This window comes from Pogoniulus pusillus, chromosome 6 (assembly GCF_015220805.1).
Source record: "Pogoniulus pusillus isolate bPogPus1 chromosome 6, bPogPus1.pri, whole genome shotgun sequence".
Taxonomy (NCBI): Eukaryota; Metazoa; Chordata; class Aves; order Piciformes; family Lybiidae; genus Pogoniulus; species Pogoniulus pusillus.
Window position 1 is genome coordinate 3,261,014 of NC_087269.1, and position 12,420 is coordinate 3,273,433.

General features: G+C 47.1%; 1 protein-coding gene across 10 annotated transcripts in view; it reads left to right on the forward strand.

The window, feature by feature from the left end:
- The window catches only part of FGFR2 (fibroblast growth factor receptor 2), a 196,526-nt gene that overhangs the window by 104,720 nt on the left and 79,386 nt on the right, over positions 1 to 12,420 (forward strand). For 8 of the 10 annotated variants that reach the window (XM_064144242.1, XM_064144244.1, XM_064144243.1 and 5 more), the window contains 3 exons: positions 1,403 to 1,669; positions 2,571 to 2,645; positions 10,439 to 10,608. In XM_064144242.1, the coding sequence (XP_064000312.1) occupies positions 1,403 to 1,669; positions 2,571 to 2,645; positions 10,439 to 10,608 (512 nt within the window). The remainder of the gene's footprint in view (positions 1 to 1,402; positions 1,670 to 2,570; positions 2,646 to 10,438; positions 10,609 to 12,420) is intronic. The other 2 variants (XM_064144246.1, XM_064144247.1) reach the window with 1 other exon arrangement.

Here is a 12,420-nt window from a genome sequence, read left to right on the forward strand (position 1 = left end):
CCCAGGGAGGTGGTGGAGTCACCATCCCTGGAGGTGTTGAAGCAAAGCCTGGCTGAGGCACTTAGTGCCATGGTCTGGTTGATTGGACAGGGCTGGGTGATAGACTGGCCTGGATGATCTTGGAGGTCTCTTCTGACCTGGTTGATTCTAAGACACCTGACACCTGGTGCTAAGCTCCTAGCCCTCAAGACTTTGCTGGAGCCAAACCCTCCATTGGCTCATGTACTCAACTCCCGGACCTGCCGCAGGAGAAGGAGGGCAATGATTAAATTGGTCTGGCACGATTTGTGTCTTAACGCAACGCTGTGGAAGGTGTGACAGAAGAAATTACAACTCTGTGCCCCACGATGAGGAACAGGAGCTTCAATGTCCTTAAAAACCAGGCTGAGCACTGAGGGTCACCTGTCCTATATGCCCTGGTGTGTGCTGTGTGCAGAGGCGCACAGTTGGCGCCCGTGCGGGAAGGCTGTGCCGGTGACCAGCTGTCTGTGCCAGGGGACCCTCCTCGTGAGCAAACAGGAGATACCTGCATGCTGCTGGCCTTTGTTTGCTCTTTGTGCTGGCCATGGTGAGGCTGAGAACCTTGTGGCAGAGGGATGCTGTGCTGGATGGGGGAAACAATTGTAAAGGCAATCACTGTACTGGGTACAGCATAAGTATGTGATGAGTGTGATGTGTGTGTGTGGAGGGGGATCTCACTGCTCCTGTGGAGGTGGTACCAAGTGCCTGGGGCTGCCATTCACTTGCTCTTGCTGAGAGCCGGCCTTGGAAGGATGTGGTGGCATTTGTAGGCTTCTGTGGAGATGGTACCAAGTGCCTGGGGCTGCCATTCCCTTCCTCTTGCTGAAAGTCAGCCTTGGAAGGGGGTGGTGGCCTCTATAGACAGATACAGTTTTCCAAGGATGTGTTTTTTTTCTGGAAAAAAAATGTGGTTTGCCATTTTTCATCTGCTTTGGTTACAGAAGGGATGGGTGAGCCATTTTGTTTTGAACTCTTTGTGAACATGGACACTTGGAAAGCTTTCCTTGCGTGCCCAAGGTTTTGCTGTATGCTGCCTGGGAGAGGCTGTGAAGTGAGGAAGGAAAAAAAAGGGGAAGGAAAAGAAAGTGCCATGGTCTAGTTGATTGGATAGGGCTGGGTGATAGGTTGAGCTGGATGATCTTGGAGATCTCTTCCAACCTGGTTGATTCTATGACAAGAAACCATCCCCATTAGCTGCACAGGGTTCACTTTTGCAAGGCAGGTTGCTGGGCTAATCTGGACGCAACGTTTTTTGACTTGAACGTAACTTGCTTTCTGTGGATCAAAAGGGCTTTCACTGACCTGTGTTGGAAATTCTCTCCTTTCCTTTCTCTTTCTTCTCTCTCTTTTTTGTTTTCCTCCTTTCCTTCCCCCTTCGCAGAGCCACCAACCAAATATCAAATCTCTCAGCCCGATGTATACTCAGCACTTCCAGGAGAGCCGCTTGAGTTGCGCTGTCAGTTGAAAGACGCCGTCATGATCAGTTGGACTAAGGATGGGGTCCCCTTGGGGCCCGACAATAGGACAGTCATTATTGGGGAGTACTTGCAAATTAAAGATGCTACACCCAGAGATTCGGGCCTCTATGCTTGCACTGCTGTTAGGACCCTAGACAGTGATACTCTGTACTTCATTGTAAATGTTACAGGTGAGTGAGTTCGAGAAGGTTTTTGCATGGGGGTGCTGTAAAGTGTGATCTAAAGACACAGAATCACAGAATGGTTTGAGGGTGGAAAGGGACCTCTGAAGGTCATCTAGTCCAACCCCCGGCAGTGAGCAGGGACATCCTCCACTAGATCAGGTTGCCTGTGGCAGTGACCTGAGGCCAAGAGCTTGGGGCTCTGCGTTCATCACCAGGGCTCCACAATCTTGGTTCAGCAGCAGGAGCTTGCATCTTTTTCTGCAGAGGAAATGCAAAGTTTGAGCTTCTTTTTGTCTCCACAAGTTTTTCTTGGCTCAAGAACACATTATGATAGGATGGGAAGCAGTCCATTTGGGCACCCTGGGCTGAGCTGGGTTCTTTGGTTATTTCAGGGGTTTTTCTCCTTGTCCTGACCCTGAGACGGACTCTCTACACACTCCTTTTACTTGTTGAGATCGATCTATAGTGATTAGCAGCTGCTGAGTAGCCCTCTCATTTAGGTCACTGACAGGATTAAGTGATACAGACTCACTGTCATGATATAATAGAACTTGTGGGTTGGTTGTTTGCTGTCTCCCTATGCATCAGAAGAGGTAAAGAGAGGCCTATATCCTTTAAGTTCAGAAAGAAATCATTCTGGAGACCCTGAGTTCTGCTCGGCTGCCTGTCTTTTAGAGAAACAACAGTTGGAAGTAGGAAGAGAGCTTTGGAATTAGCAAGCTCCCGTTGGAAACTTTGAAGCATGTCAGGATGGTTAGCTGGTTGAGTTAGAATTTTATTAGAGTAGCACAGATTTTTGTGGCTGGGTTTTCTTTGTCTGTAGCTTCTGCACACCTGTTTGTAAGCTAAGGCTTATTCGTCTGTAAAAACAGGCTGCTTTAAAGACTTGGTTGTTTTTCATGTGCAGATGCCCTCTCTTCTGGGGATGATGAAGATGACAATGATGGGTCTGAGGACTTTGTGAATGACAGCAACCAGATGAGTAAGTAGCAGCGGACTGCCAGAAGTCACTTGCAAGATCCGCGTGGAAAATTCTGTCCCGTCTTTTCGCGCTCTGGCCTTCAGAGCTGCTCGGTTGTTAGCTGCATGAGCTGTCAAATAGTGGTGCCTTTGTCATTTCCTCTTTTCTGTTCCCTGTGCTTCATAACTTGGAAAAGAAAGAGAAAAATAAACTAATGCTCTTCTAAACACCCTTTACTGGTCTGTCCTTTTTCTCCCTTCTTCCTGGCGCTTCTGCAGTTTGCTTTCTTCCTGAACTGAAGTTCCGCCTTTTGTCTGGTTTAAACTCTCACAGGTGAAAGATGCAGCTCAGTTTGGTAAAAAGTGGTATGAAAACGAGAAAAAAAAAATTGAGTCGTAATGGAGCAAATCCTTCGCTCCTTAATCTTGGCAGAAATCTCCCCAGGGAGAATGAATTTGGAGACAATGAGGTTCTTTTGTCTGCAAAGGACCTCGAGTTTTTACCACAAAGAAAACAACCGGGCACTAAAACCACATTTTATGTTGCTGAGGCATGCTGAAAATGGGCTAAAAGAGTCTTAAACCTATCTGAATGTTAAACTTGAGTCCCTTTAGAGAATTTGGAAAGCTATTTATAGGCTCTAAATAGAGCAGTTGCTAAGAAAGAAAGGGGGGGGGGGGAAAGAGAAGGGAAATTCATATTGGTTCCTTATGCCCCTGTGCGCTGATGCAAAGTCCCAGCGGTGACTGAGTTTGCTGTGCCTCCTGCTTTGTGGAGGCAGGAGCAGGCAGAACACAGAAATCCATCATGGGAGATGTCAGCTGGTTCCAGCACCAGCAGCCAGGTAGCAGATTTGCTCCTCAGCCTGATTGGTAATTGGCAGCTGTACTGGGCACTCAAAACACTTGTTGGGGTGGTAAAGTAGGAGCTGCAGCTCCCCCAGTTACTTAGTGCTGCGTGTGATTGCCCCAGGTTTGAAGCTGTGAAACATTTAGGTGCTACTTAAAACGATGTAAGTTCTTAGTTGTCTGCTTGGCCCCTGCCATCTGTTGCTGTGATTAACCCGGCCTGATTTGCAGGTGCAGCTTGAAGTGGCTGAGATGAAGCAGCTGGAGGCTGCTCTGACAAAGGAATGTGGTGGCTAAGATAATTGGTGACTTTGGAAAAGGGACACTGCTCTTTAAAAGAGGTTGTCTAGGCAAAATCCACCAACCTGGGCAACCTTAGTGTTTCCCTGGGAAGGATTTATGGGTGGAAATGCCTTTTGGGAAACTAGTCTGTGTCTGGTATCACCTTAGAGCTTTTGTGGTGGTGGTCAGCAAAGGGCTTGCAATATTCTTGGCGTGTTAGTGAAGACAGTTGTGCTTCTAATCCATGCTGATGGCTTTGGAAATTCACTGTGGGCACAGTGAAGTGCATGAAATGAGATAAACAAGGAAAAGGACCTGATCTCAAGGCAGTTCTGTAACCTTGTGGTAACAATTCCTGTCTTATCACTTTGCCCTTTTCAGTGGGGTGAACTACCCAGAGGTGTCCTCTCTAACGCTGGGGATGTTCCTGTAATAGGAGCTATGGTTTTAATCTGCTGTTAATCAATCTTGATTCAGGAGCTGGTGAAAGGCCATTGACAACTTCCATCTGCCAGGATGGGAGGTGTGCTTCAGCAGGGGTCAGTTGCACTTTCCCTATTCAGAATGAAAGATGCCTCTAGGATGTGGATGTTTAAATGCCTTGGATGGTGGAAAGAGTGCAAGCTCTTGCAGCACAGAAGAAAGGAGACTGCTAGAAGACAGATTGCTCCTGAGAAGAGCATTCCAAAAACAAGTCCTCATGAGATTGCTCTTTATAAAGTTCCCACAAACTGCTGGGGCTCCTTGCAAGCTGCAGAGAGGTGTGGGGAGCAGCTCAGCCTTCCTTCTGATTCCTGAGCACTCCATGGGAGGAGCTGGGAGCAGAGCGATGGTCGTGGCACTGCATTCTTGCAAGTGGTCTGTTTTCAATGAAGGGCTGCAGCATAGTAACTCAGCTGGATTAATGCAACGCTGCTGAAAGAGGGCTGTGATTTGGCAGGCTCTGAACTGTGTGAAAGTTGGGGGTGGGACTTGGTGTGGTGCTTTTGCAAACCACTGGAGCTTGCAGATTGAGGGTCTTCTAAGCCTTTCCATCACTTTCATCTGCCATTCCCCTTCCAGGTTCTATATTGTGTCTAAAATAAGCTCTTGCAAGAGCAAATTGAGAAGTGAACAAGATGTTGAGAGGCAGTTGAAGTCCTGAGGGTGCCACGTGTGATGGCCAAATGTCTTTAACAGAATCAGAGAAGGATAGGAGTTGGAAGTGGCCTCTGGAGATCATCCACTCCAACCTTATACCAGGGCAGGTTGCATAGGATCACATCCAGGTGGCCTTTGAATCCAGAGATGGAGACTCCACCAGCTCTCTGGGCAGCCTGTTCTAGTGTTCCACCACCTTAAAGTAGTAAGGAAGCTCTAACTCCTGTTTAGATGAACTTCCTATGTTCAAGTTCGTGCCTGTTACCTCCTGTCCTGTTGCTGGACCCACCACCACCTCCTGCCTATGATAGGTGGAGGTTGGGAAAGTCCAGGACCTCATGAGAGTCCCTGGTTGCTGCTCTTTAAGAGAATAAATCTTGTGTTTCCTGAATCATGGTTTGAGCTTTTTAGATCTAAACCAATTTAACTGATAATTTACATAAAAATTACAGCTGCGATTGTTAAGGATAAGAAATGGAAATTGGCCTGGTTATGCCTCTACTGATGGAAACAAAGGCTGCAGTCTTCAAAGGTTGTTGCTTTTTGATGAAACAATTCTGATAAAGTCCAGCTGTCCTGGCATGTTAATTATGATGTGATGAGGCAGGAAATGGCTCTGGTGCCTTCCACAGGAAGCTGAACCTTGGCATTCTCATTCCTGCATATTTAAAACCCTAAGCAAACCTTTAAAAGCTGTTTTATTTAAGAGGGTAAGTATCCTTCTCAGCTTCTTAGAATCTTCTTTTGCCTCTGTTACCAATAACATTTTCCAGAGGCCAAGGCATTTTGGATGCAGGGAGGAAGGCTGTTGAGGAAATCCAGTCTAGTTCTCGAGGTTGCTCAGGAAATGCAACTGCTCTTGAAGTCAGGGGAAGGCTGCAAGTGGCTTGGTAGCTGCGAGGAACAGCTCATTCTGCGGAGAGGAGGGCACTGAGGTGTACATGTGTGCTGCTGACCATTTGCCCTGTGTGTACTTTTAAGTCAAAGGCATGCATCACAGGCTGCACTCTCTGTTTGGTGTCCTTTCAGCTTGACAGATATTTTAACTGTCTGAGAAAACACTGCGGTAGATTTGTTCCAGACTGCATCCTGAATAGCTTTTTATTACTTCCAGCTTTTGTTGAAGGGATTAGTGATTGTGGGGAAGGTGCAGGATTGGCTCCACTGCAAAACAGTGCTCTCCCCTCAAAAGGGCTTTGTGGCAACATGGCTTTCCCCCTTGTTGTTCTAAAGAGATGCTTTAGCTTGGTTCTGAAGGTCATAGAATCATAGAGTGTCAGGGGCTGGAAGGGACCTCGAAAGATCATCTGGTCCAGCCCCCCTGGCACCTCTGAGGGTGTTGACCTAAGACTTCCTTTTCAGCTAAGGACTGAGAATCATTATCACTGCCTACTGACAGCAGTGGAAAACACATTGTTGGTACTTGTTGCCTCATCCTTACCGTAGTGTCGAGAGGTAGCCCTCATTTAAGGGAATTCAGTGATCTTCACTTGGTGGTAGCCAGGCAGCAGTTAGCACAATGGTTGCAGTTGAGTTCCACCGGTGGCAATTTGTTGTGGAGCCCCCTGAGTAGCCCTGAAGATGCTGCTCTTCTGGCTCGAATTCTAGTCAGGCGACTGGGAGCTTTATGACTTTTCCTTCCTTATCATCCTTTAAACAATTACTTCTGGTCCAAGCGATGGTAAATTGGCACCGAGAACAAAAAAGTATCCAAATGTAATCCACATGCTGTTCTTTTCATGCCTTGAAGAGGTTCAGAAAGGATGAAGCAAGGCTCAAATTCATCAAATCCTGTAGAGTGGAAACCCACTCAAGGGAGCAGCAAAAATTGGATGTTGCCTAGAAGTGTTTTTTAATTAAAGGTCAAACACAATAGAGTGAAGTCCTTGGGTTTGATGTGGTCACTTCAGGCGCACTGTTGCCTGCTCGAGGTGCTTGTCAGGCAGGCCTGGAGTTGACTACTTTTTCGTGTTTCTTTGTGCTAGATAAGCCTAAATAAAAACTGAAGGAGTCCTGAAGTGAAGTGGTCCCCTGGGCTGCCTAATTTCAGTTTCACATGCAGGAGATTTGCCTGATTAGATGTAATGTATTTGCAGGGGAGCACAGTGTGGGTCAGCAGGATATTTTCTTCACTAATGAGAGCTCTAAAAGCAATCAGGAATTCCCACCCGTTCCCCTGCTGCTCATTACCACTGTGTGCTGGAGCCTGCTCTGTTGTTACCGTTCAAAGTTCACAGTGCTGCTACCTACTTCCACCTGTCCTGTTAGCAAAGATGGGATGCGATGGACCTGGTCTGTAAGAGGACTTGGCACTTGGTGGTGTGCGCTTGTTAACTGCGTTCCTTACTGGGCTTAGTGAACTTGGATGTCTTCCTCTCAAGACAAACAGAACGGTACAAGGTGCTTTGAGGCTCTAAATTCTGTGTGCTAATCGAGTCATTTGCTGTAGAAAAGCACAAAGTGGGGCTGAGTGGTGTGGTTTGGGGATGCTGCTGCCTTTCTCTTTCGCTTCTACCCGGCGAAAAGCGAGAGGATGTCTTGAAGTGTTTGCAGGCAACATGTGATGTCCTCATGTTTTTCTCCCAAGCTGCCCAGCAATTTAGGAGCACTGCAGGTTGTGCTGAGGGGATTGTGTGAGGGGAAGCTTTCCAAGCAGAGCCTTTCCTCCCAGCCTGGAGAGTTGCCTTTCCAACTGTCGCATAAAACTGAGGTGTGTGACTTTGTTCCTGCTGAATCCTCCTGACCTTTTCTCTTCTTCCATCTCTTCCACGGAGCAAAGTTTTTCCTCTCTTTACATTTGTTCTCCATGAGTCTTACTGGAGCAGCTCTCTTCCAGGAGTAGGGTTTTTAAAGGGTTATGGCTGATAGAAAGGGAAGTTGCATGAAAGAACAACAGGATGAACTGCTGTTATTTAGTGGAAACCTGGATTGGGAAACTGGAGATGGCTGCATCTTGACTAGCTCAAGTGCCCTGGTTCTGGGCTGCATCCTGCAGCTTCTGCAGAGCAGCCTGTGTGCTGCAGCAGCCTTGCCAATCAATGGGCAAGCTGTGGAGCCTGTGGTCTGAAGGCTGTGCTGGCTGCGAAGTTTCTGGTTTGGGCATTGCCAGTTTGAAGTCAAACCTATCTGAGATACCAGTGTAGGGTTGAATGGCTTTGACCTGCCAGAGTTTTCCTTCAGCTTTGTGGTAACTGTGGGTAGGGCCCAGCAGTGGGCACCTTACATTGTCCTGTGGGAGTCGTTCAGTGGTCTCATGAAAATACCCTTTTAATTCACCAATACCAACATGCAAGTCTGCCTTTGCCTGCTGCATTTGTAATGCCATTTGATCTTTGCATGGAGCAGTTAATTCCTTCGGTTGGCTTTGTTTAAAGCCTTCTGTTGCTCTAACCTGATCCTGGTTCTAGCAAACAACATGAGCAGAGGTTTTCCCTTCCCGTCCCTAATTTGCTTTAGCCCTGCCTAAGGATTTCATAGCACCACAGTTAAATCTTCAATAGTTACCTGATTCTCTCTTCTGATTGCGTGCACAAATTTGCTTTGCCTTTTCTACTTCATTAATTTTTGGCCCTAATTGCCACTGGAGGCAAAAATAACAATAAAATCAAACCGCTTATCGTTCTTAGCATCATTACAGGACTTGCTTGGAGAACGTTTTCTTTATGCTGGGAGAAATGTTGTTAAAGGATTGATTCCTACATTTTCTACTCAGCTGTGTTTTTATTTAGGTAGGGAGGGGGCAGCAGGATTTCTGACTTTGCAGTGATTGTAAGATTTCTGACTTTGCAGTGATTGTAAGAACTGCTGTAAATATTTGAGGAGCCGAAGAGTTTATTTATAGTGGAGTGTTGGGTGGCTAATGAAGGAAATGAAACGGCTGAAAAGAAATGGGGATTGTTTTTCTGGACCCCTATAGTCCTTAAAATTCCACACTAATCTGATTTGCTTCAGGAAAGCTCCATTATGAAAGGAATTGATGTTTCCAGCTACTAAACAGACCTCAAATCTTTGACTTCTTAAAAGCTGTTGTGGTTAGGCAACCGAAGTAGTGCGATGAAAGGCACTCTCCTCTTTGGCTGCCTTGCATCCAGAGTGTGGAATAACCTTGTGTGTGGATCTATCTACCCAGATTTCTTCCTTGGAGGATAAAACCAGATGGGTAGCAATATCTTGTTGTGTTTTTTTTTTCTGGTGTGTTTCCTCTGCCAACCGAGTGAGAACCTGTGTAAGAGAGGGGTTTTCTGTGTGCTCCTTGCTCACATTGTGTGGACACAAGCTGGGCTAGGATGTGGCAAGGAATTGAATGAGAGCCAGGAGACCCTTGCCAGGAGTTGGGAAAGATGATGACTTTGCTAAACATGGTCTGAGGCACTCTGGTTTTGTGCTGTGATGTTGGGCATCACTGAGCATTTGGGCTTCAGCTTGTGAGTGGGAAATCACAGAATCACAAATTTAGCCAGGTTGGAAGAGACCTCTAGGATCATTGAGTCCAACCTATCACCTAAACCTTCTAATTAAGTAAACCATGGCACTAAGTGTCTCATTCAGCCTCCTTTTAAACACCTCCAGGGGTGGTGACTCCACTACCTCCCTGGGCAGCCCATTCCAATGGGCAATCACTCTTGGTGTGAATAATTTCTTCATAATGTCCAGCCTAAATCTGCTCTGGTGCAGTCTGGGACTCTCTCCTCTTATTCTTTCCCTGGGTGCCTGGCAGAAGAGACCAACCTCACCTGGCTACAACCTTCCTTCAGGTAGCTGTAGACAGCAGTGAGGTCTACCCTGAGCTTCTTCTTCTGCAGGCTGCACACCCCCAGCTCCCTCAGCCTCTCCTCACAGGGCTGTGCTCCAGCCCCCTCACCAGCTTTGGTGCCCTTCTCTGGGCACCTTCAAGTACTTCAACATCTTTCTGAAATGGAGGAGGCCAGAACTGGACACACTACTCAAGGTGTGGCCTGACCAGCAAGATGGTCAGTGCTGCTGCTGAGTTTTGCTGGTCCACATTTGCTGCCTTGGTTAAGGTTTCAGAAATCTCTTCCATTTGTAAATATGTTTCAGTGGTTGCTGTGACAGTAACAGCACAGCTCACCTTGCTGTAAGCCTTAGTGTGCTGCCAGGCAGGCAGATGTGTTTACTCCTCTTTTTACAGATGGGGGAAGGTTAAGGCTGATGCTTCCAGTGGGTCTTCAGTCTTGGTCTGTCTGGCTTTGCAGCTGAAGGCTCAGATTTACTGAGCTCAGCTTGAAGTCAAAAGCAGCTGGTGGCTTGAGCCTGCTGAAAACTTGGTCCCTCCATCTTACATCAAACAAAGGATATCTGGGGTTAATTACTTGGAGTTTTGTCATTTATGATATACTCCAAGCTGCAAACAAAGCTCTTTGCAGAGCTCTGCTCAGCACTTGTGACATCTGATTTCCAGTCGCGTGCTCTTCCCAACCCACACTTGAAAGCGATCCTGTGCCGTGCTTTACGCCTGCAGGAGGGGCTGGGGAGGGAGCTCATGTTCTGAATGCTGATGTGCCTGGATGTGTCTCTTTGAAACAGGGGCACCCTACTGGACACACACGGACAAAATGGAGAAGAGGCTGCACGCGGTGCCGGCGGCAAACACTGTCAAGTTTCGATGTCCTGCGATGGGAAACCCAACACCAACCATGCGGTGGCTGAAAAATGGGAAGGAGTTTAAGCAGGAGCATCGTATTGGTGGCTATAAGGTAAGACCAAAGCATCACACAACAGTAGGGGTTGGAAGGGACTTTGAAAGAGCCTGGAGAAGAGGAGGCTCAGGGGTGACATCATTGCTGTCTACAACTACCTGAAGGGAGGCTGTAGCCAGGTGGAATTGGTCTCTTCTGCCAGGCAAGCAGCAGCAGAACAAGGGGACACAGTCTCAAGCTGTGCTGGGGGAGGTCCAGGCTGGATGTTAGGAGGAAGTTGTTGTCAGAGAGAGTGATTGGCATAGGAATGGGCTGCCCAGGGAGGTGGTGAAGTCGCTGTGCCTGGAGATGTTGAAGAAAAGCCTGGATGAGGCACTTGGTGCCATAGTCTGGTTGATTGGCTAGGGCTGGGTGCTAGGTTGGCCTGGATGATCTTGGAGGTCTCTTCCAACCTGGTTGGTTCTTATTCTATGATATTATTATTATTTTTTAAATCTCAAATTCGCGCTCATAGCAAAGAAGTGCAGCTAAGGATGTTTTACAGCCCTCTTTGGAGCACTTAACACTGCCCCAGCAAAGCAGACTGAGGCTCTTTTGCTACCTTCACTTTCAGCTGTTGTTGGGAACACAACCATCCGCTCTGGTGGTTGCAGGAGGTTGACTAAAGGTGGGGTTGGAAGGCAGAAGTTATTATATTCTGTGGAGTTTATGGTCTGTGAAACTGAAACGGGAAGTAGAATTTGAGGGAAAGTAGCAGCAATTACTTGGCCAGGGATTGTTTGAATTTTAAACAGCTTCAGATTAGATGTTTCAGTCTAAATTGGTGGTTACTGATTAAGTGAGAGTCTCAGGGAGGCCAGCTGGCTCTCTGGGTGAGGGAAGGGGCCTTTAACCTCCTGCTATCTGTCTAGGTCAGAAGTCAGGACTGGGTCATCTTATCCCATTCCTCCTAAGGAAATTGCAGTTCAAGCTCTACCCTTTCCACCCTGCCCCGTCTTTGAGTCATCGTAACCTCTTCTAAGGACCTTCCATCAGTGGCTCCTTCATGTCACTGACACCTCAGCAACTTCTCTCCAAAGACGAAAAGCTCTCAGTTAGTCACCTTATAAGTCCCAGCTTAGAACTTCTCCTGAGATGTCCCTGTTCAGGTTGTCCCTGGAGGTGTTCAAGCAGCCTGTGGACCTGGCACTTAGGGATATGGTTTAGTGTCAACCCTTCAGTGCTGGGTTGAAGGTTGAACTGGGTGATCTTGGAGGTCTCTTCCAAAAGGCTGTTTTTAGTGATTGGTAATTAAGACTTTTCCAGACAACACAATAAACTCAAGAGTGAGTCCTGGGTCCTTCCTGCTATTGCCTTACCCCAGCAGCTACAATGATTTTGGGGTGCTACATTTTGCCATGCCCTGATAGAACCAAGGTGTATATTGCTGCTTCTGCTGCTGGTTCTGCTCCTGCTTGGTACCAACACCACTTCCCCCCCACCAAGTTTTCCAGTGCAGAGGAAGCCAAGGCATAGTGTTCTTTGCTCTCTAGCTGGATTTACTGTAGCAAGTGTCAAATTTTCCAACATTTGTGTTTGCGAAGAGCAGAGCCCAGAAAATCTCTCTGCATGATGACTAATTATCTAAGTAGACTTTTCCATCTCCGTTTGCTTACACCATAAATTGCTGTTCCTTGTGAGTGTACACCTGGCAGCACCTTCTGCCTTTCACAGTGCTCTGAAGTGTTAACATCTTGACTGCAGTTCAGAGATTTTCACCTTTTTCAGTGCTTTTTGAAAGACAAAAAATGAAGTGCCAATTAAAAAAGAAAACCCCAAACCAAACAACCAAACTAATCCTGTCTTGGAAAATAATACTAACTGGTTTAG